Below are 24,607 nucleotides of genomic sequence, written 5' to 3'. Positions count from 1 at the left end.
ACTTCCTAGGTCACATCTGTCGCTGTGTCTTTGGACCAATCTAGGTGGATCACACATGCCAGAAACAAACAAACAAAAATGTGATGTCAGTGGAATTGCTCCCCAAAAAGTTCTAACCTTGTTAACTGAACAAAAAGCAATTGATGCCTATTAAAAAAAAAGAGTCCAGGCTTATCCATGATTAGTTGCAAGTCATGTAGTTCATGCAAAACACATATATTTTAACTCTGGCACCCTTACCTGCTCTAGGGGAGTAAGCAAAGCTGTGTTTACTTAGAGAAAGAATAACAGATTTCGCAAGCCATTCTTTCCTAGTTGAGAAAGAATTTGCTCGAAAGTATCCTCAACATATTTCAGGATAAGATTAACAGGATAAGTCATAGGAGGATTTAAACTTATGCCATATGGCTTGTGTTCTTATGGTTGAAGAGAAATAGAGAATGCTATTTAGCAAAAGGCACTGAGCACCACCCAGGGATATGACTATTTCCTTCTTCTTCCAGGTCTATCCATAGAGTTTATTAAGGAGATAAATCATGCAAAAATCATATCTGTAGATGGTCCTTTGTGACATGGGTGTGGGTCAAGGAAGGTTATTGTCTTTGCACAAAAATAGAGAAAGTGTTCCTGCATGCATTTGTGGTTTGGATGGTTTAGACTTGCTTGCTAAGTCTGGTGCGCTTCTGAATCCCACCGGTCTTGCTAAACACACCTCAGAGTCTACCCAGGGCTTGCTCATTGGATATTTCTCAACAGCACCTAATCAGGAATCAGGTCAGAGGATATTCACAGTGCAGAAGCCCGTTCAGAACTAAACGTGAGACTCCAAATCATCCGAGATAGCCATCACGTCCTCTACTCTCAAAGTCATTTGTGGCACTGAAGCCCGGATTGATAGAGAACCGCATGCAGCCTGTATGTCAGTGGCAATGAACCTTTTTGGCCCCCGAGTGCCCAAACTGGAAAAAAACACACACCCTACAAACCAGTGGGTGGCAGCAGAAGCAGAAGTAAAGCAAAGCAAAAGCAAAGTGTGCTGCTTATAGACTGTCCCATAGCGCTTCAAGCACTCTATGGGCAGTTTACAAGTTAATTATCGAGGCTACACATCCCCCCCCCCCCAGTGAGCTGGGTACTCATTTTACCGACCTCGGAAGGATAGAAGGCTGAGTCAACCTTGAGCCGGCTACCTGGGATTGAACCCCAGGTCGTGAGCACAGTTTTGGCTGCAGTACTGCAGTTTAACCACTGCGCCACGAGGCTCTTGGCAGAACTGGCAGCAGAAGTGAGAATCCCCGACATGGAGGTTCCTCAAGACCACACTCCGGATCCGTCGCCAGCGCCAGCTGCTCCGGATCCTGGCCTGCCATCTGTCGGGGCACCAGCTAGGTTTGGCTGCGGGGGTGGTGGTGGTGAGTAGTGATCTGGCGACTTTTGGCTCATGTGCCCGCAGAGAGGGCTCTGCGTGCCAGCTTGGCACGCGTGCCGTTATTTCGCCATCGCTTCTCTATTTGATCAATCCACATAAACCATTTGCTGTAGGAGTTCTCTCTGTCTTTAAATGTATTTTAATGTGAGCTTTTGTGAACAAGGTCTAAGGAAGTGGACTGGTCCATGGAAGCTTACATTAAAACAGCAGTTAGTCTTTAAGGTGCCACAACATTTTTGTCTTCTTTCTTTTTTATATTTCTTTTAGGTTTTGCCTGATTTGTGCTCTCTCTCTCTCTCTCTCTCTCTCTGTGTGTGTGTGTGTGTGTTGCAGCAGGAGCAGCAGCAGCTGTAAATCTGAACTTGGTATCTGTGAAAAGTGAGCACTTTATTCATTCAATTTATTAGCCTTCTTTAGAGTCTGCCTTTCCTTTAGTGAGTTAAAGGTGGCATTGATGGCTCTCTCCTGTTGCCACTCAATGAAACCTAGATTTAAATACCCAGACAAAGTTGTGGTGGTGATAAAGAGCCATCAGGTGGATACAGTAGAGGTTAATTCTATCTGCCTTGTAATTCCTGTGATCTCCAAGGTACCTTTCCAGTCCATAATTTCCCCTGCAGTTTTAAAATTACTTCTAGGGAAGGACTGTAGCTTAGCATCAAATCAGAGGAGATGACAGTTTCGCAATTAGGTAATTTTTTTTTATTCCAAAAATTGTAATCTTTTAAAACTGCCCTGTTTGCACGATCAGATGGCACACACACCCCGAATATGTATTCCTTTCTCCTAAGCCAGAAAAAAAGCAAGCTAATCTGAACATGTGGAGCTGATAAACCTTTTGCTAGGATAAGCAAATAAAATCAACTTCTTAAAGTGGCTTAGCTTCTTAGGCTGGACTCACAGAACCAGCTGCTTTGAGCAGGAGTGGGCAAGTGGCTACATGGGGTGTCCAAATGCAGTCCCTTGCAATCCCGTGCCCCCCCAGCCCCAATTCTCAACCTCTGGGGGAAAAAACACATTTTTGGTTCAAAGTCCCCATATTTCTTCTAGGTGGTGACAACTTTTCCCATTTGGGGGCTCCCCAACAGCCTTGATTTTTATTCCCAGATTGCCCCTTGTTACATACAGCACTGATGGTACCTGTCTGTCATGGGTTTGGAGGGAAAGTTCCATCCTATGGGGAGTGGAAGGCGGGACATCAGGGGGAGGAGCTGTACTGTATATATATTTGGAGCTGATGTGAGGAGTTGAGGAATTGGAGTCTGTGTATCAGACTGAGTACAACTGTTAGTCAGTTAGTACATACCTGATAGGTTCAGGTTTCTTTATAGGTAGCCAGAACTGATAGGTTCAGGGTCTGTGCTTTACTTTAAAGGGTTCTGTGGGAACCAAACTGTTATATGTATATGTGTGTGATTGGGGTTAAGCCACGTTACCTTATCTTATTTACCTGATTCTTTTATTTACCCTGTTTGTTAATTCAATAAACCTTGTTCTTTTATTTATCAAAATCCATTCCTGGTCTGTGTGACTTCTTATAGGGAATGGTTGGTGGCAGCTTAGTTAAAGTGTGGCATACTCCAGTAGGTCTGATCTTTGATCAGTGGCAGCCTGGCAGAAGTCTATGCGGAGATGCCAGTGGAACGGTTGAAAGACTTCGCTGAGTTTAAAAAACTGGTGTTTGCCAGACATGGGATAAATGCTGAACAGCTGAGCCAAATCAATGTGACAACCCCAGACCTACTGGAGTATGCCACCTCCATACTCCCAGGGCCACCAGAGGTCTTGAGAACGGAACAATTCCACATTCAAAAGCTCTACGTGGCTCTGGCTGAACGGCACTTATCTGTCCTGTGTCCTCTGGATCTTTCACCCAGGTTACAAGGGACAACACTTCAAGGCAAAAGCTTATTTCCTCCTCTCACAGCTGTACTTCTCCAAGCACACAGATCATTCACTTCCATGTGCCGGAGTCACCAAACACGCAAACAATGGACAATTTCCAAAACAGAAACAAGTTAATATGTGAAAAGCAGGCAGAGGCAGACTCATGTTAGAATACATAGACAGCATTTTCTTCTTAAAGGTGCACTGCTTCTGGATATGGAATCAGAGTCTCACTGAGTAAAGGTCCAAAAAGACAGAACCCACGAGCTGCCTTTTGGGTATGCAGTGTAATAGCAAATCTACCACTGAGCCCTGACAGTGAGGGCCACTTAGAAGGTGATAAAAATCTATCCTTCTAGAGAAATCCAACTTGCAGCATGTGGCAGAAACCAGTTGATGGGATAAATAAATTTTCTTGACTTCTTAAGGGAGGTTTGCTTCTGATTGCAAAGCTGATGCGTCATACATTTTGGCACTAAGACTGCATTCTGTAATGAAACACTAGCTAGTCTGAGCACCAGTCAGGTTCTCCTCTGGGAAATGTTCCACACCTGATATCTAATTCACCATCAGCATGTTTTGTAATCCTTTTTTATAAAGCTGGGTTTTATTCAATTAAAATTTCCATTATCTGTTACCTTAATGTTTTCTTCAGGCCATGAATTCAGCATCGTTGCAATATGTCCTTTGTCATGAATGGTAATGAACAGCCCACTGGGAGGAAAAATACATATATATCAGGCATAGTGAACAATTAGATACGAATTAGAATATGAAAAAATGCAATTATTAAGTAGTTATGCTGTTTGGGAGAGAGGGAGGGAGGGAGAAAGGAAAAGAAGGGATATCTCGGTGAGCACAATGTAAATTCAGAGCATCATCTGTACAACTGCCAAGTCTGATTTTGCAGATTTACCATGTCAGATTAGATTAGGCATCCTTCAATCTCGAGAGACTATGGTAATGTGCTCTGAAGAGAAGACTTGGAACAGCGTCTAGTGTGGCTGAGGAGGCCAATTCGAGAGTGACAATCCCTTCCACACTGAAGACAAATCCAGTCTGTCCCCTGTCCGGCTCCCTGATTTTGCTGGTTTCAGGACTGCCTCTTTGCCTCGGCCTGCCGGACAAGGGTCTCTTCAAAATGGGAGAGGCCATGATGCACCGCCTGCCTCCAGGCTGAATGCTCAGATGTCAAGGTTTCCCATCTGTTGAGGTCCATTCCCAAGGCCTTCAGATCCCGCTTGCAGATGTCCTTGTATTGCAGCTGTGGTCTCCCTCTGGGGCGATTTCCCTGCACTAATTCTCCATACAGGAGATCCTTTGGAATCCGACCGTCAGCCATTCTCACGACATGCCCGAGCCAACGTAGATGTCACTGTTTCAGTAATGTATACATGCTAAAAATTCCAGCTTGTTGTAGGACTACTCTATTTGGAACTTTGTCCTGCCAGGTGATACCAAAAATGCATTGGAGGCAATGCATATGGAGCGTGTTCAGCTTCCTCTCCTGCCGTGCACAAAGGGTCCAGGACTCGCTGAAGTACAGGAGTGTGCTCAGGACACAGGCCCTATAGACCTGGATCTTAGTATATATCGTCAGCTTCTTATTAAGCCATACTCTCTTCGTGAGTCTAGAGAATGCTCCCGTTCAGATGGGAAATATACTTACCATGTATAAATGTAAGAAAACTCTCCCTTCTAAGGATACAACCCTAATTACTTAGATTTTCAAACACAAAATAGACTGAGGACCTGCATCCCTCCAAATTGGGACAAAATAAGGCACTGATTTGCATAATATTGCATATATATTACTGTATATATGCAGATAGTAACATAGCAATAGTAATAGTAATCTTAGAACTGCAGAACTGGATCGAACCCTATGGATAATCAGTTCTAGCCCTTGTTAGACAGGCCCAGTGTTATGTTACCTTGTCCAGTATCCTTTTAATAATAATAATAATAATAATATCATCATCATCATCTTAGAACTGCAGAGCTGGAAGGGAGCCTATGGATCATCAAGTTCAGCCCCTGTGAAGGAAGCACAGTGGAGAACTGATCTCCCAATCTCTCGCTCTGCAGTCAAAGACCTAAACCACTGCGCTATCCAGCAGTTCATGTTTGTGAAGTCATGAAAGCAGCAAAAGCTATTTAGAGAAGTTCCTGTCATGTGCCAGTCACACAACCAGGCACAAGACCAGGAAGTACCTCTTGAGATTCCTGTACCTGCTTTCCACAGCTTCTATTTTGCAGGGGATAATCCAAACGGATGATGCCTTTGAATTGTGGTGCTGGAGGAGACTCTTGAGAGTCCCCTGGACTGCAAGGAGAACAAACCTATCCATTCTGAAGGAAATCAACCCTGAGTGCTCACTGGAAGGAGAGATCCTGAAGCTGAGGCTCCAATACTTTGACCATCTCCTGAGAAGAGAAGACTCCCTGGAAAAGACCCTGAAGGTTGGGAAAGTGTGAAGGCAAGAGGAGAAGGGGACGACAGAGGACGAGATGGATGGACAGCGTCATCAAAGCGACCAACATGAATTTGACCCAACTCCGGGAGGCAGTGGAAGACAGGAGGGCCTGGTGTGCTTTGGTCCATGGGGTCACGAAGAGTCGGACACGACTAAACGACTAAACAACAACAAATCCAAACTGGGTACTGGACTTGAACGTAAAGCAGACTCAGAGGGAACTGTCTGACAAACAACCATCACCTTCAAAATGGAGAACGCTCTGCCTCAATTAGTTGACCTGCTTGTACACTCTAGTTTTATGTTCAGTGTTTGAAAAATGGTGTTAATGTATCTCAGGGTGTGGCTAGAAGGACATGAGGTTTTTGCAGAGGAGAAGCCGATTTGTGTGCTTTTGTGGCTCAGCTATGAAGCCAGCTCTGATGTGCATCTGCAGAATGTCAACAATATAGAAAGAAAAATACCAGTCCAGATTGAAGTGCAGCATCTGAGCGAGAAGGCGTGATAGCAAGATGTGTGACCTCAGCTTCAAAATCCAATGTTTTCTCCCACCCACAGCACACATTTTGATGCTCTTCAGACTTGCTGCAGTGCTCTTGAGTTTATATGTTGTGGCTGAGAGTTTACGAGAGGGACCATTGTCATCCTTACAACCTGCTTGCTCCCATTCAGATGAGAAATCAACAGTTCTAGGGGGCACATAAAGCCCTTGGCCTAATTTCAAAAGCCCTTTGCAAGCAAACACTTGAGGTCTCTGCGAGAGTCTTCATCCATGCAAAGAAAAGGGAGAGACAGAAAAGGAAGGGGATGGCACAGAGTGAGAGAGAGAGAGAGAGAGAGAGAGAGAGAGAGAGAGAGAGAGAGAGAGAGAGAGAATTCATCTCCACATTTCGCTCTTGTTGCGCCCACCTTTCTAAACAGAATGAGGACAAAAATATGGGATTTTTAAGAACAGGAAAACAAGGAAGTAATTTTAATTTCACACCAAACAACAAATCCCACTTTTGTGCTTTAAGCTTCCTTGTAAATGGAATCACACTACAGTAGATGCACAATGAATGTTGTGTCCCATGGCATGATTCTCCTCCAAGGTCTCTGTCTTGCCCTCCATTTCTCTGAAGAAAGCTCCTGAGCCCTCCTGGTCTTCCTCTTCTCTCCCGGCCGCTGTCTGACCCTCACAGGTGCCCTTCATCAGTCAGCTCACTCATAGCCACCTATCGCTCCTCGCAGAATCATAGAATCGTGAAGTTGGAAGGGGGCCTATAAGGCTATCAAGTCCAACACGCTGCTTGATGCAGGAATACAAATCAAACGATATCTGCCAGGTACGTAGGTGGTTGTCTAAGTCCCTCTTGAATGCCTCCCATGCTGGATGGCTCACCACCTCTCGAGGTCATTGGTTCCACCGTTCCAGGATGCAAAGTTCATCCTTGTCTACTGGGAGCTTTGGCCTTAGACGGCTTGCCCAGGATGCTGGTGGTGACTCCCTCACAACCAGCAAGCCAATTTCTCCTTCTGCTAAACTAAATTTACTCAGCAGTCTGCAAGCAGAAATAGTCTAGGCGTTTTCTGTCAAAAGGCTCATAATTCCACACTGGCCAGGATTTATGAGAGATTAATTCCAAAACAACATTGTTGTTGTTTAGTCGTTAAGTCATGTCCGACTCTTCATGACACCATGGACCAGAGGACACCAGGCCCTCCTATCTTCCACTGCCTCCTGGAGTTGGGTCAAAGTCATGTTGGTAGCTTCGATGGCACTATCCAACCATCTCGTCCTCTGTCGTCCCCTTCTCCTCTTGCCCTCACACTTTCCCAACATCAGCGTCTTTTCCAGGGAGTCTTCTCTTCTCATGAGATGGCCAAAGTATTAGAGCCTCAGCTTCAGGATCTGTCCTTCCAGGGAGCACTCAGGGTTGATTTCAGGGTTGAACCCAAAACAACTAGAGAGGATCAAAGATTTCCCATTCACACCATATATACTTTATACCTACAACATCTAAAGGGCATTACAGTAGTTGCCTACCCCCGCATTAACAATTTGATAATAAACTATAGTTCAGGGATATGTTCATAGAATCACAGAATAATGAAGTTGGAAGAGGCCTCTAAGGCCATCGAATCCAACCCCCTGTTCAATGTAAGAATCCAAATCAAAGCAGATCTGGCAGAGGGTCATCCAATTTTCTCTTGAATGCTTTCAGTGTTGGAGCACTCACCACCTCCTGAGGTAGTCGGTTCTATTGTACTGCTCTAGAAGTCAGGAAATTTTTCCTGATATTCACCGTAAATCTGGCTTTCTGTAGCTTGAGTCCATTGTTATATGTCCTGCACTCTGGGATGATCAAGAACATGTTCAATGGAGCCATACCGAGGAGGGAGGGAGAGTTTTATCTCAAGAAAAATATCTTCTCCTAAGCTATATGTATCAGTAGACACATCAGGCTTCCCTTCTCATTCTGTAGCAACTAAATTGATGTGCCAGCACTTGTGGGGTGGGAATAATAGTCTTTCTTTCCATTTTCTGTGGTTGAGTTACTAATAGAGCCCTGGATGACTGCTTCTTCTTTAAAATGCATGTTTCCTGCAGTCACACAATGTCACATCCAACTTTTAAGAACAGGAAAATCTCTGTTGGTGCTCTCTGACTCCTATCCTCTGAAGATGGCAGCCGCAGAAACTGGCGAAACGTTAGGAAGAACAACCTTCAGAACTCGGCCAAAGACCCCGAAAAACCCACAACGGCCATCACATCCCGGCCGTGAAAGCCTTCAAGAATAAATAGGAGATTATTCTTTATCACCTCTGCCCTTTCTCTCCTTAGTGCTTCAGATTTTTGCCTCAATACGACATGTCAATTAATGAGGGCTCCGCTCAGCAGTACATAAGAAATAAGTTTGGACAAAGGTGTCTTGGTTTATTTCCAGGAGAAAAACTCAAAAATCTTATATGTAGTGAGGTATGGGGCTCTGGAGACCCTTTCTGAGGAGCCATCCACACCCATCCATTATTTCTTCAGATATTCTTCTTGCAGTTGCCATGGCAACTGCATTAGGCTCTGATATCTCCAAACCAAACATTCTCAAATTGTTTAGTTTTTTAGGGAAAGCTTTCCAGCTAATACGTTGCCCAAGAACAGAGAGCTGAACTCTTGTTTCAGCCTGCAGTTCATTTCTCCAAGCAGAAAACATAATTTGCCATCTGATGGGTCTAAATAACTTCAGTGACTAATTACCACCTTTAATAGTTTTCTTTATTGCATGTATGTGCAAAGACTTGGCTAACTGCTACCAAGTGTGTAAAAACAAAACATAGAATAGCTGAGGGTGGGTTTTTTTTTAACTTCCTGGCTTGGCCAAATTCTAATGGTAATTAAAGATGCTTGTGCATCACAGACTGGAACTACTAGTAAAAGATCTCAATAATTTGTTACAGGGTTAAATTTCTCTTGAAATTGTACATATGCACAAAGCAGAAAAAGCCAATTAAACAAGCTTTTGTTAACATGATGAGGTTTCTCAACTCCTGCGTGAGAATGAAATAGGTTGCTTTTTTACTTTAACTGAAGCTACAAATGCGTTTTTGAAATTCAGTTCCAGATAATACAATTTCCAAAGCCCTATGATGAAACGTTGGGGTCATCCACCCAATTATGTTGCCTCTGTTCACTCGAGGTCATTTTGTTGTTTTTTTGTACCAGATTTGAACAGATCATCCTGGCATTGGCTGAGGTCACCCTGAGCAAATGTGGCTCATGGGTTATGTAGTCTGCTACTTGTGCAGCTTTGGGAAAGCTGCAGTTCCACTGAGAGTCTGATTAGCCACTTCTGAGTACTCTATAGTAGAGATGGGGATATTTGTATACGAATACTCCTGCACAGGTGGACATAACAAGGGTTTGACCTCCTGGGGCAGGACCGTTCACTCACCTGTTCACTGCTGCCGCTGGCTCCACGCTCCCTTCCAATCGCTCCAGAGATCGCGGTTGACTAGCCACTCCTGGCAGAAGGAGGGAAGATGAGCCTCCCTTCCAGGTTGATGAGTGGCTACTCGACCGTGAGCTCTGAAGCAACTGAAAGGAAGAGTGGAGCCACCGCCACCAGCAGATGGAGAGTGGATGGTCTGGCTCCAGGGGGCTGGAAAAAGCCCAACCATGCATGCAACAGGTGGTTGTATATGTGGGGCTAGTGAAGAGGATTCCAGTGTCTCCGCTTACTAATTTGATATGCCTGCGGGGTTTTAAAAATACATTTATATCATGTTACAACCTTAGTTGTAAACAATTGGAGTTGTCAACATTTGTTTCATTGACACAGACAGTTGGGGGTGTGATGTTCAGTACTGAGGGAACAGACCTACACATTCTTTCCTCTCCCCGATAAACCTCCAAATGTTTTTTAATTTTTTTTTAAAAAAATCTTACTTATATGAGATTAGTGTTAGATCACCCTATCACCTTATTGCTGGGCCATTGTTATTAGTCTTTCCTGTATTTATGTCCTCATCACTCGGCAGTGGTGGGACCACAGGAAGGAAGGGTTGACAGAGGCGGGACCAGAGGAAGGAAGGAAAGAAGGATAGGTTGTGGGCTGGAATGCAAATCACACTGCTTCCATTATGAAGGGTGAACTCCCAAATTAACCTGCAGTCCCTGCATGAGCACTGACTGTCATTTAAATATAATACAAGCTGTGAATCAAATCACAGCAAAGTCAAATTGCTCAGATTCAGCTTTCCAGTGTAGTCACACCTTAATATATATTAAGGACCAGTGCCTTAATATTTTATTTAATCCTACATACAAATTGGCATTGCTGTCTTAAGAACGTAAGAAGAGCCCTGCTGGATCAGGCCAACGGCCCATCTTGTCCAGCTCCCTGTATCTCACAGTGGTCCCACCAGATGCCTCTGGAAGCACACGAGACAACTGGAGACCTGTCTCTTGATTCCCCCTCCCATGCATCTGGCATTTGAACGTACCTTTCTTTTAAGCCTGGTGATTATACATCCCCATCATGGCTTGTCACCTGCAATGTGACTTTTCCTCCAGGAATCTCTCCAGTCCCCCTTTTCAAGGCCTCTAGGCCAGATACCATGACCACATCCTGTGGCAAGGAGTTCCACAGATTAACAACACACTGAGTAAAGAAATTTCTACCATGTTTATGTATACCATGTTTCTCACTCTCCCAACACTCCATTGGAGTGGATGTCCCCTGGTTCTGGTATTGTGTGAAAGAGCTTTCCCCTATTCACTTTATCCATCCCCAGGCACCTTTTCTCTAAAGAGCTCCAAACGCTGTAGCCTTTCCTCATAAGGGAGGTGCCCCAGCCCAGTCATCATTTTACTCATTCTCTTCTGCACATTTTCAGGTCCCACAATGTCTTTTTTTGAGTTGCAGCAACCAGAACTGGTCACAATAACTCCAGATGCGGCCTTACCAGTGTCCTTCTACATCGTCTACTTCTTGGTTATAGAGTGTGTGGTGTAGTACATGATAATCTCTAGCCATATAATCCTTGTTTAATTATTTTAAAAATATTTATATACTTACTGTTTTGGTTTTAAATACTGTTTTAATAATGTAAGACAAATTGGGTCCTTTTGGGAGAGAAAGGCTGGATAGAAATATTTTAAATGAACGAACAAACAAACAAACAAAATGAGTGCTAAAACTAAATGAGATACTTCTTCATCCTGGTGTTCTGAAGACTGTGATTCTTTTCTCCGTGCACAGAGGATCTGGAGGAGGCTAAAATGGGAAGGTCTAAATGAGAGGCTATGGGAAAATACACACAGTCCCATATCTCTAATAACATCTAGTTCTTTTTCTTAAAAAAACAGAATAAGGGAAGAACCTAAAACTTGCCTTTCTGGATCAGACTCAAGGTTGCTCTGCAACAAGAGGTCAGCACAACAGTTGTATCCTTATCTAATTGAAATATAACTGGAAAGAAGATACAACCTGATACAGAAACATCTCCAAAACATCAATTTCAAACACATGATGAGCACTCGCGGCCCGTCACTGAATGAATTTCTCTTATCTTCTCGAAACATCCTGTGGCATTGCACCAGGCAAATCACGTTTAAAGGATGCATATGCCCTTTCAATTTGTGTTTCCAAGCCCATGTCAAATCCTGGCTGCAAAGCCAATTCCGATTAGAGTTAATACAGACATAATCACTCCACCACAGTTACAGCAAATTATGGGCTACGGATGTAAAATCTTGCCTGAGAAACCACAGATTTTGCTCCTCACTTGGGAGACAGAGAGGCATTGTATATCAGTCTCAAATTAATTTTTTCCCCATGCTAGAATATTTTTTTGTGCAAACTGCACCGGTTGCACTTGAAAGCTCCTGTCTCGTGGCTTACACATGTACACATTTAGAAGCTAAGGATGGGTTATTTGCACCTATCATTTTCTCTAATCATATTTCTATGATCAGGGGAGTTAATTAATTTATTTATTTAAAATCTTTTTGCCCTACCTCTCCTTAAGAAGGACCTTAGGCAGCTTTAGATCATTAAATGACAACATTTAAAGCTAAGAGCAGTAAATATACAAATACTAAAAAGGATCGCAGCACACTAAAAGATGGAAAACAACAGCAACACCCTAAAACATATTCAAAGTAGTAAGGCACAACCATCTAATTAAGGATCACACTCAGGCAGCTAGTTATTAAGAGAAAGTTTGCTTGAAGAGAAAGTTCTTTGTCTGCTTGAGGAAGGCCAGCCAAGAGGGGGCCTGGCCTCTTGTGGGAGGGAGTTCCATAGTCTAATGGAGCAGCCACGGAGAAGGCTCTCTCCCATGTCCTCACCAAATGCACCTGTGAAGGTAGTGGGACTGAGAGACAGGCCTCTCCTGACCATCTGTTCTAGTTTCACAGAGGGGTCACTGCATCTATACTGAAATGCGTATGCTTGATTTAAGAGCTAGCTGTTCTCACATAAACGAATTTCAATAACACAAAAAGGGAATGCATAATGCTAAAAGCAGTGATTGTTCTTATGGGCAAAAATGCCCAAGTGGTTTGAAAGATTTGTGTTTTTTTTAGAAATAGAAAGCTGTTAGATATGAGGAAGCCATTTTTAAGGTATTTACTATGATTTTTGTGTTTATGGAAAAAGGAGCCAAAATTCCTTTCCCTATTTTTTTTCCCATTTCCCCTCATAAAACTGGCTTCCCTTCTTTACGTACATCTGTTTTCTGTATAACTCCAGCCGCAAAAATTGCTATTTCTTTCAAGAAGCTAAAGAACGCTTGCCAAATGTCTACCCCTAACGTAAAAAACAAAAAACCGCCACCCTGTCATAACATTAAAATTGCAAAGTGAGGTGGTAAAACAGACAATGCTGCCATGTGGCTACACTTCCACAGTAACAGCAAATCCCATACCCTCTTCCTTTATCCTGTCACCCCCACCCCCCAATGCCTTGCATAACTCAGAATTACAGCAGTTCCCAAAGTGTTCCAAACCATGTTTGATTTCAAGAATCTGCCATATTCTGCCCCCAAACCTCTTTTACCACCATCCACCCCCTTTTAACTATATAAATAATTTTAATTTTATATATATATATAGTAATATAACATTAAAAATAAGACATAAGACATAAGACATAAGAAATTTATTTGTCATTGCGCTCACAAGTGGGTGCAATGAAATGAGGTGCTCTTCCCCAAGGTAAAACTGGACAACACTACAAAAAAAAGTTACAATATACACAACTTTCACCATCCAAATATAGATACCCCATTTTCTCTCAGCAATTAAAATTCCACCAAAAACCTATGGCCCCGCATTTAAACTCAATACTGCACTTGGGTAAAAACTGTTCTTGAATCTGCTTGTCCTTGCTTTCAATACCCTGAATCTCCTTCCTGATGGTAATAGTTTAAAGAGCTGATATCCCGGATGAGAGGAGTCTTTCAGTATGTTAGATATCTTCCTCTTACATCTGTTCTTATACAATTCTTCCAAAGAGAGGAGTGAACAGCCAATGATGTTTTGGGCCGTCTTAATCACCCTTTGAATTGCCTTTTTCTCTGCCACTGTGCAGCTCGTGAACCATACACAGAGACAGTAGGATAATATGCTCTCAATCGAACTCCGATAGAAGGTGATTACAAACTCTCAGTCAATTGTTGCTTTCTAAGAATCCTTAGAAAATACAACCGTTGTTGTGCCTTCCTGATTAACGCAGCGGTGTTTGCACTCCAAGTCAGGTCATTTGTTATGATAGTCCCAAGAAACTTACATTCAACCACCTGTTCCACACAAACTCCATCTATATACAGTGGCTGAATGTCTGCTCTTTTTTTCCTATAGTCCACTATGAATTCCTTGGTTTTTTGGATGTTAAATAAAAGATCGTTTTTTTTGCACCAGCGGGATAGCTGTAATACCTCGTCCCAATACGCAGACTCATCATCCCCAGAGATAAGTCCTACTAGTGTAGTATCGTCTGCAAATTTGACAATCCTATTACTGGGATGGTTATTGGTGCAATCCGATGAATAAATGGAGAACAGTAGTGGACTAAGGACACAGCCTTGTGGAGTGCCAGTGCTGGGTATCTTGTCAGTAGAGATGTAGTCATTCAGTTTAACCCTTTGTGGACGATTTGTTAAAAAATCCAAAATCCACAGACAGATAGAATCTGGAAAATCAAGATCTTTAAGTTTGTCTATTAATCTGTGGGGTATAATGGTGTTAAAAGCAGAGCTAAAGTCCGCGAACAGCATTCTTACATAATTCCCTTGTGTTTCCAAGTGGGATAAAGCCATATAAAGCACAGTATTGATCGCATCCTCGGTTGATCTATTTTCTTTATAAGCAAACTGAAGCCCATCAAAGGGATCAGGAAGGCAGGAGATAATATATTTCCAAACTAACTGCTCAAAGCACTTCATTAAGATTGAAGTTAGTGCCACCGGCCTGTAGTCATTCGGACTGTTTGTAGGCAACTTTTTAGGCAGTGGAACGATGACGGAAGCCTTGAGACAGACGGGAACTGCGCATAGTGTCAGGGATCGATTAAAAATCACAGTCCATATCCCGGCTAGCTGATCAGCACAGTCTTTTACCACCCGACCAGGAATTAAGTCGGGTCCAGCTGCTTTTCTGGAGTTATAAATAAATAAATTATAAATAAACACAAAAACGTAATAGAAGTTTAAATTAGAATTAATTCTAAATTCTGATAATGATGTCTATCACAGAAATGTGTTTACGCTGATAATATTGTGGCAAATCTTGACCGTTAAAGATCTCCACAAAGTTCTTTTCGTTAACAGCTCTAGCAAACTTAAGGCTGTGGCTTCCTTTATTAAGTCAATCCATCTCATATTTGGTTGTCTTCTTTTTCTATAGCCATCCATTTCTCCAAGCAAAATTGTCATTTCCAGTTTAACATGTTCCTTCCTTCCTTCCTTCCTTCCTTCCTTCCTTCCTTCCTTCCTTCCTTCCTTCCTTCCTTCCTTCCTTCCTTCCTTCCTTCCTTCCTTCCTTCCTTCCTTCCTTCCTTCCTTCCTTCCTTCCTTCCTTCCTTCCTTCCTTCCTTCCTTCCTTCCTTCCTTCCTTCCTTCCTTCCTTCCTTCCTTCCTTCCTTCCTTCCTTCCTTCCTTCCTTCCTTCCTTCCTTCCTTCCTTCCTTCCTTCCTTCCTTCCTTCCTTCCTTCCTTCCTTCCTTCCTTCCTTCCTTCCTTCCTTCCTTCCTTCCTTCCTTCCTTCCTTCCTTCCTTCCTTCCTTCCTTCCTTCCTTCCTTCCTTCCTTCCTTCCTTCCTTCCTTCCTTCCTTCCTTCCTTCCTTCCTTCCTTCCTTCCTTCCTTCCTTCCTTCCTTCCTTCCTTCCTTCCTTCCTTCCTTCCTTCCTTCCTTCCTTCCTTCCTTCCTTCCTTCCTTCCTTCCTTCCTTCCTTCCTTCCTTCCTTCCTTCCTTCCTTCCTTCCTTCCTTCCTTCCTTCCTTCCTTCCTTCCTTCCTTCCTTCCTTCCTTCCTTCCTTCCTTCCTTCCTTCCTTCCTTCCTTCCTTCCTTCCTTCCTTCCTTCCTTCCTTCTGGAAAGCTAATAAGTATATTTCATACAGATTTTAAACATTTGGAAAATATGTGCATCTTACAGTGTTTATCTGTTGTCATCCAAGAAACTGCAGTTTAACCACATTTCTTTGTGGCTTAGTTTTGTACGACAAAATGAATTACTTTTCACCCGTGATTCTGCAGAGTTGACACAAATAACATCCACGCTCTGGTGCAGCGTGCGGCCTTATTTTTACAGTTTGTTTTCAATTATATCCTTTGACAAAGTGCAGACTCCCTCGAAACATGTATCAGTTTGTCTTGTGTTCTCAATGAACTTCTTCCACCCCCGTTTTGCAAACATTTGGTGTCAACTGCAGTCCAACAGATGCAAACAAAGAAGATGGAATGAGGACAGGGAGAAGAGAGATACCAAGGAAACAGACACCCATATTGTCCATTAACCAGGTATGGAGACTATGGGTGGAAAATGCTCTGGGAACAGGGGCAGATCATACTCGAAAAGGCTTGAACCTACCACTGCTAGAAGGCTTCTGATATTTGGTGAAGGATTCCATGCAAACACATTGAAGTCTAGCCACTACCCTAGGTTGCCTACTGTCACGCACCCGTTCCCCTGTTTGTTTCTCCACACAACCCAGGTTCACTTTTGGGTGTGACATTTAATTTTCAATCCTTTTCCGCTGCCACCAGAGGTAATATTCCTCACCACATCAAATAGGACTCTTCAATCAGTGTTATTCAATTAAACAATGTTTATTAAAGTGTTCGCAAGTAAATCATGTAAAGTAAATCATGAATGGTCTTATTTTATTCATGCAATCAACTGTGCTTTTATAACATATTTGCTTAGATAGAATCATGTCAATCCAAGTATTTAGTCATTTCACATCTTATTCTCTATATCTCTATTCTTCTCTAACACCAGGCTGGTCCTAACTGCCAAAACTGCATCTCTCTAGCTGAGGTCCCTAACTCAACCCTAACTCTCTAACTGAAATCCTTAACTCTAATTGCTCTTTAACTGACTTCCATTCTCTTATATATCCTTAGTCCCGCCTTTTCTTTACAGCCATTGGCTCCTGAATCAGGGTTCCACTGTGATGGACAGGAGTGGTTCCTGACCTGTCCGTCACACCTACACTTGCTGTCATCAATAGGAATGCACTACAACAGTCGTCCCCAACCTTGGGCCTCCAGATGTTCTTGGACTTCAACTCCCAGAAATCCTGGCCAGCAGAAGTGGTGGTGAAGTTGAGAGCTGGGAGTTGTAGTCCAAGAACATCTGGAGGCCCAAGGTTGGGGAACATTGCACTACAATATTCAGAACAATAGATCAGGGTGGACCACATGCATCCCTCCAGATGCTTTGGACTGTAACTCACATTGTCCCTCATCATTGGTTGAGTTTGCCATCCAGCAACATCTGGAGGCCACCAGTTGTGCGCCTTTCCTCTTTATATGTTAGCTAGTGTGGTGCATTAGATTTATTGGGGAGACTCAGCTTCAGCTCACTCAACCAAGAAGCCGATTTCAGATCGATCAGGTTTTCTCGGCCTAAGCCACACTTCTCCTACAGGATTGTAAAGCTGAAAGTTGGGAGTCCTAGAGGCTCGTACAGATATTCCTTGTCACAGCTGAGATTCAGCATTAATGACAGAGAGCCTTACATATATGCGGCAGCTTCTTACAGTCAAGGACTATGGCCAGTTGAGTATTTCCAAATGCAAAGAAGACCTGTATGCACATAGGAGCTGGATGAATATCTCAGTGAGTTAGGTACCTGGTGGCGGAGACTGTCCACACTGAGGCAGAACAAGGCCCACGATAATCAGCAGCCATACTTGACAAGTGTGCAAAATGCTGAATCATGCAGTCTGGGATGATGCAATGTCCACACTGATTGGCTGTGCATGTGTATAACTGCGGACATGTGGGGAAGAGGTACGGATCTCTTCTATGAATGTCATGCTGTTATGCTGCTGGTCTGTACTGCTGAACTTCTGTATATACTGTAAATACACTTGGTGTTGGAAGAAGCTGTCTTTGTCTGTGTCATTCAACTGGACTGCTTGGACTGAAACAAAACTCTGCTAACTTACACCAACAGAGACAGAGGTTGGGAGTTAAATTCCCCACTGTGCCTCTTAGGAGGAGCCAGCCTGTGTAACCCTGGGCAAGCAGCACAACCCCGGGGCAACCCTACAAGAAGGGAATGGTAGACAGAAGTGGTGTACTCTGTACCTGGGAAACACTGGGGGGGGGGGGGGATTGCCACAAGCTGGAATTGCCTTGATGACACACAGTCATTATTTTTATGCATACAAGCCTTTTTCTCCTTAATGAGTAACAGGCAGCTTCCAGAAAGTCCTAGTTATCTAGCCCATCAACAGACTACTCAACTCTTCTAGCTGCAAGGCCTCTGACTGTCCTAAACCAGCTTGTTTGTGTTTATTTGCCAATTTTGCCTTCTTCTCTTCTCTCACTTACTTAGTCTTTGCCAAGTCTACTTTGCCACCAAGCACCAGGGAAGTTGCTTTTTCTATTTTCTTTCGGATCAGCATTCCTCATGGTGGCTGTAGTCCAAAAAAGTGACTATTTCGAGTCCTTCCTTACTTAGGAAAAAGGTATTTTGGCTCAGAAATCATAACCCCCCCCATGCCCTTATAGCTTTTACGTCCAAGGCTGCCCAACACAAGAATGATGGCGGGCTTGGAGCTGGCAGAGGGGTAGGCCAATGTGAGAAATCTCAGTGACATTTTGTGGCTGCATTTAGGGAGTCTTCTGTACTTGATTGTAAAAGAAGTACAGTTCTGGAACAAAAGCGCTCTTGTCTTGTTGCTGTAGGGGATGAAGCACAAGAATTCCCCCCCCCCCAGCTCGTTGTAAACAAACACAAACACAATCCAAGCTGTTTGACAACTACATCATGTAATCAAGGACCGCCTTTTCCCTCCTCTTGGGAGACCACCCATAGCATGAGGTGTACCAACTGACAAAATGTACATTTATTTCTGATTAAGGTTCAGTGGGTTTGTGGGGGCAGGGGAAGGAACAGAAAGATGGGGTAAGGAGAATTTTTAAAATAGATCCCCTGACTCACCGAGGTCTCCTGAAAGCTAGCCCATACTGCTGACAGGCCAGGCCAACGGTAGGAGTGTAGACGATTGGCATGAATCTCTCAATGTCTGATGTGAGAACTCGGTAGAAGAGCTTCTCGTTTCGGTCTTGAAGGGTCATCAAGATGATATATCTGGGGGAATAATTGGAAAATAAGTGAGAGGGAGATGAAAGGTGTCGTTGATGCCAAGTGTAACATTTCAGCTGACTCTCTGCAAGATTTGGAAAAGTTTCAAGCCTCTTAATCAGGACGTCTCAATATTTTCATTAAGGTGGCTGAGCACTTCACTGATTGTGCCAATGCTCTGATTACATGGAAGTATGGGAAAGCACTTAGGTTTCCTCTGAATGAGCTTCCCCTGCTCTCAATCTTCCTCTACCTCTCTTATAAAAACAAGGTGCTAGTTTTAGAGTTGCACAACACTCTTCCAAAGCAGACTTCCCCAACCAGAAGCCTTCCGGATGGTTGAACAACAAGACCAGTCCCACACAGCAGCTCTGTCATCTGGAGATGACGGGTGCTGCAGCATTATTTTTCTGCAGGATACCCAATTAAGAAGGATTACTTCAAAGGTTGTGAGCAATGTCCAAGGAAGTACATCAGGCTGGAGGTTAAGGCATACTCAGGTGGGTTAGCAGTTACCCATACATATCTACTCAGAAGTCCTCTAGCGTTTGACGCAGTTTACTTCCAGGCACACCCAGGACTGCAGCTTATGATATACAGGGGGAAAGGGCTAGTGCAAACCTTGGAGAAGTTACTTTTTAGAACTACAATTACCTATACAATAATTCAAAAAAGCAACTTTCCTGACCACGAAGAAGCTCCTTGATGCTCCACAACCCTGAGAAAACATGAAGGCCAGAACTCTGCTGAGGAAATATAGATTGGAAGGGTAGTTCAATTCGGTAACCTTTATGGGCATAGGAAACTTAAAAACATACACTTGGGAAATTAATAGTAAATAGAGATACACATAATAGTAGTTACACGGCTAAAAAATACAAGAAACACATTTTCGGCCAGCTGATCGGCGGTTTCAAAATGGCTGCTGGAAAAACAAAACGGCCGCCCGCTGTTTTGCCTCGCTTAAGAAAATGGCGGCGCTATGGAGGATTTTCACTTAAGGTGAGTTTTTAAGCCCATAGGAACACATTAATCACTTTTTAATGCGTTTCTATGGGCTTTTTAATTTCACTTAGTGATGAAATCGCTTAGCAACGTTTTTTCTGGAACGGATTAACGTCGCTAAGCGAGGCACTTCTGCTGCCACTTCTGTTGCCAAGGGTGGAATTTTAGGATGCTGGTGCTTCAAAGGGATGTCAAGAATCTAATGCACATGTGCATATATGCTTTTAGGGGCTGTTTTGACAAATTTGACAGGACAATGCTCTCGATGTGAAGGAGATGTATCAAGAGCTACCCAAGCAAGCCTGAGAAGACTGTTCATAAAGCATATACAGTATCTGAGCTGGATACAGAGGACATGTGAGTGTACAGATTCACTGCTACTCTTCATGCATAGAAGCATCTTGTACTGCAAACTGCATGATGTTGTGTAATTTCATTCCAAACTTCTCCAGCATCACAAGAGGCAGCCGACAAGAGTCAATCAGAGTCGGGCAAACTTGCTTTCTGTGAATATCCCACAATGGTCAGCTTCAGTCACAGATTTCACAATCTCCTTCCCCCACCCCATTCCATCCTCCAGCTCTCATCTGCTTACTTGTCTAGATCATTGGATTTGGTCTCATAGCTTCTGAGGACACGGAGAACTTGAACGTCTTGGCTCAAGAAGCAAGGAGGAAGCAGGCCGTGAATTCCCAATTGCAGCCTCTCTTCAAGGGTAAAAGCCATTCCCTAGGAAAGAAGAGCAGGCAGGTGCGTTAAAGCAACAGACTAGGTCGGTCCTCTTAATAGAAAGAGGTATAATTAGATTTCCACTTCAGTGGATGTTCTTCAGGATGCACTAAAAAGGAGTAAATTTGTTCACCTCCCCCCCCCCCCCACACTCCATATCCTCTCAACAACTCAGTGCCAAATGACACACTAAAGACAAAACATCATTAGAAGCTGAAATTCCATTCCTGCGTCAGAAGGATTCTGGCCCACTTTGATGTCCGAGCTACCGTATCTCCAAGCAAAGTCTGTACTTGTCTGCTCCATGACCAATCACAAAACAAAACAAGTTAATTTGCAAACCACAGAACAAATGTTCTTATCCAATAAGATGCAGTTCAGTGGCAGGAAAAGTAAGGTCCTGCACGTAGGCAGAGAAACCAGATGCACAGGTACAGGACAGGTGGTACCTGGCTCAACCTGTGAGAGGGATTTAGGTGTCCTGGTGGCCCACCGCCTAAGGATGAGTCAGCAGTGTGTTGCAGCTGCCAAGAAAGCCAACACCGTCCTAGGCTGCATCAACAGGATAGCATCAGGATAACGGGAAATGATAGAACCACTCTATACCATGCTGGTGAGGCCGCACTTGGAGTGCTGTGTCCAGTCTACAAAAAAGACGCCGAGGCCCTGGAAAGGGGGCAGAGAATAGCAACAAAGATGATAAGGGGACTGGAGAATGACTAAAAGAACTAGGTATGTTTAGCTTAACGAAGAGAAGACTGAGGGGGGACATGATAGCAGTCTTGCAATATCTGAAAGGTTGCCTCAGGGAAGAGGGCATCAATTTATTCTCCATTGCACCTGAGAATAGGACAAGAACCAATGGGTGGAAACTTGTCAGAGGGAGATCCAAATAAGGAGGAATTTCCTGATGGTGAGAACCATTAAGTAGTGGAACTGCTTGCCTCTCAATGTTGTGGATGCCCCATGGCTGGAGGTTTTCAAGAAAAGATTGGATAGCCATCTGTCCAAGATGGTAGGAGGTCCTGGATGGTATGAGGTCTCCTGCCTTGGGCAGGGTTGTGGACTAGAAGACCTCCAAGGCCCCTTCCAACCCTACGGCAATTCTATGAAATGAAAAGCTCAACATTTTAGGATTTCTCTCTCCTAATGACGAGCAGTAAGTTCATTAGGGCATACTTAGGGCACATCATGAGAATCATCTGCAAGTTGTGAGTTACAACCTCTGAGCGGGCAGCTCATAATAGCTGTTGTGATCTCACAATGGGTTATGATGGGCAACAGAATCAGAAACAAAAAATTCTGAGGTAGAACAGGACATTTTAAAAACTCATGTTATAAATCATTCACAAGTTCTTCCACATAAAAGAACTCAAAAGCCAATATTTTAATAAAAGTATTTTCGTCCAGTCCTTGCTAACGTGATACCACATGCTGAGTTGTTTGTTATGATGTGGAAGCCAAGACTCATGTCAACCCTTGGAGACCCTTTCAACGAGACCTTTTTAAAAAACATAATGCATATGTTTCATTTCTTTATACTCCCAAATGCAATAACTGACATGAAAACAATATTATTTCTGGCACAACCGTTGTCCATCGTAATTAAAAAGCAGTTAAATACACAATCATAATTTTGAAATCCATTAATAAATTTAAAAGCTTTAAAAAAATAAAAAACAGATTTAGAAAAACAACAACATACAATATATTTTGTTCTTTTCACGACTCCTTTTCTTTCTTTCTTTTTCCACAGCAAAGCTGATCTACAGACCTACTGGATTAGGATGCATTTTACACAAAAGACTAGTTCAATGACAGCACTTTTCAAATATTTAAAAGGTCGTCATACAGAGAAGGGGCAGAATTTGTTCTCAATCATCCCAGAGTGCAGGACATGTCATAATAGGAACAAAAGGAAGCCAGATTTAGGCTGACTATAAGGAAAAACATCTTCACTGTTAGCCCAGTACAACAATGGAACCAATGAGTGAGTGCTACAGCGCTGGAGATGTTCAAGAGAAAATTGTACAACCCTCTGACAGGCCTGCTTTGACTTGGATTCCTGTCCTGAATGGGAGGTTGGACTCGATGGTCTTAGAGGCTCCTTCCAAATCAAGCATTCTATGATTCTAAGGGGCATTTCCCACAGCAGACATACAGGATTAAGGGATTGTTCTGTTCTCGGGGACTCCTAAGATATGTAATGATTGCTTGAAACACTGTCACTACAGCTAGGTTAGGCTACCAATGAGCCCAATAGCAAGGCTATCAGGACACAATCTGGCTAGAGCAGTCTGCCTAAAAAAAACAAAAAAACTTGGAGTGAGTCTGTCTGGGGAGGCAGCAGGTCTTATCATAGTCTTCCTGTTCGGCTACCCACATGGCTGAACCATCCTTTCAGAAGTCAAAGGAAACAATGGCTGAAATCCAATAATGTAAAGGTTCCCCTTGACATTTAGTCCAGTTGTGTCTGACTCTAGGGCGTGGTGCTCATCTCCGTCTCCAAGCTGTAGAGCCAGTGTTTGTCCGTAGACAGTTTCCGTGGCCAGCGTGACTAGACACAGAACACTTACCTTCCCACCTTGGTGGTCCCTATTTATCTACTTGCATTTACATGCTTTTGAACTGCTAGGTTGTCAGGAGCTGGGACAAGTGACAGGAGCTCACTCCGTCGCGTGGATTCGATCTTACGACGGCTGGTCTTCTGACCCTGCAGCACAGAAGCTTCTGCGGTTTAACCAGCAGCGCCACTGTGTCCCTTAGAAATCCAACAGTAAATCCAATAGTAAGTAACAATTAGAGTGGGCCCACTGAACCAGTGGGGATATGGTGACTTAACTCCTCCATATGTTCCAGTGATTCAACGGGTCCACTCTAGTTGAAGACTACTACTAGATTTCAGCCACACTATGATACAAAACTTGCTCCATGTTGGCATAGGAACCTGGACTTGGATTTCAGTAGAGATGGTAAAGATCTGGGTGTGCTGTTATGTAGTGGTAGCTGGTGAAGTGGTTCAGTAAGGGAGACTGAGGAACCCTTTGGAAACACCACTAGATGTAGTGGGAGCCCGGTCAGCTTCATCCAAGAACAGGGCTGCTGATTGGTTGGCCCCTTCTTCTAATATCAAGCAGGGCACATTGCAAGGGGATGGCCAATCAGCAACGTCATGTCCGCACACTGCTGACTTGTACAAAAGTTCATAGACTTCAAGTAGAAGTTTTCCTGGCCACGCTGCTTGATATTCTTTGGCAGTGGTTTATTTTATTCCTAACGGACAAGGCTCTGATCCCAGTTCTCTGAGTTCCAAAAATCTTAGGTCCTGGAACTGGAGCGGTCGCTGCGGCCAAAGGAAATATCATGAAAGAATCAGTTTTCCTGTGATGGTTTCCTGATGAAGCCTCTCAGTCCAGCAAACGCTGATGAGAAGGGTTTTTTTGTGAATCAGAAGAGAATGGGAGCAAATCCTGCAGGATGAACTTTGCTCCCCTTTGACCTTGCAGTTCAAATAAAAACTCAATAAGAACTGCAGATGATACGGCTCAGGCAGCCAAGGGCGTGGCCCATCTTCTATTAATGGGAAGAAACATTGCATTTTTTGAGATTTTTGTATTCTCCCAATACATAAGCTGACAATAAAATAGGAAGTAAAGAGTTCTAACTCCTGTCCTCCGAAGACGCTGGCCACAGAGACTGGCGAAACGCTAGGAAGAAAAACCTCCAGAACACAACCAAACAGCCCGAAAAACTTACAACCACAATTTAAAAATGTTTTCAGTG

The 24,607-nt window shown here is 43.4% G+C and overlaps 1 protein-coding gene across 2 annotated transcripts in view; it reads right to left on the bottom strand.

Moving 5' to 3' along the window:
* Nucleotides 1-24,607, bottom strand: part of ME3 (malic enzyme 3) — a 109,322-nt gene that overhangs the window by 41,508 nt on the left and 43,207 nt on the right. For both annotated transcript variants that reach the window (XM_072993548.2, XM_078390145.1), the window contains exons 3-5: nucleotides 20,691-20,824; nucleotides 18,947-19,096; nucleotides 3,955-4,030 (exon numbers count right to left, since the gene is read on the bottom strand). In XM_072993548.2, the coding sequence (XP_072849649.2) occupies nucleotides 3,955-4,030; nucleotides 18,947-19,096; nucleotides 20,691-20,824 (360 nt within the window). The remainder of the gene's footprint in view (nucleotides 1-3,954; nucleotides 4,031-18,946; nucleotides 19,097-20,690; nucleotides 20,825-24,607) is intronic.

Source organism: Pogona vitticeps, chromosome 3 (assembly GCF_051106095.1).
Source record: "Pogona vitticeps strain Pit_001003342236 chromosome 3, PviZW2.1, whole genome shotgun sequence".
Taxonomy (NCBI): Eukaryota; Metazoa; Chordata; class Lepidosauria; order Squamata; family Agamidae; genus Pogona; species Pogona vitticeps.
This window is presented reverse-complemented; position numbering and strand designations above follow the sequence as displayed.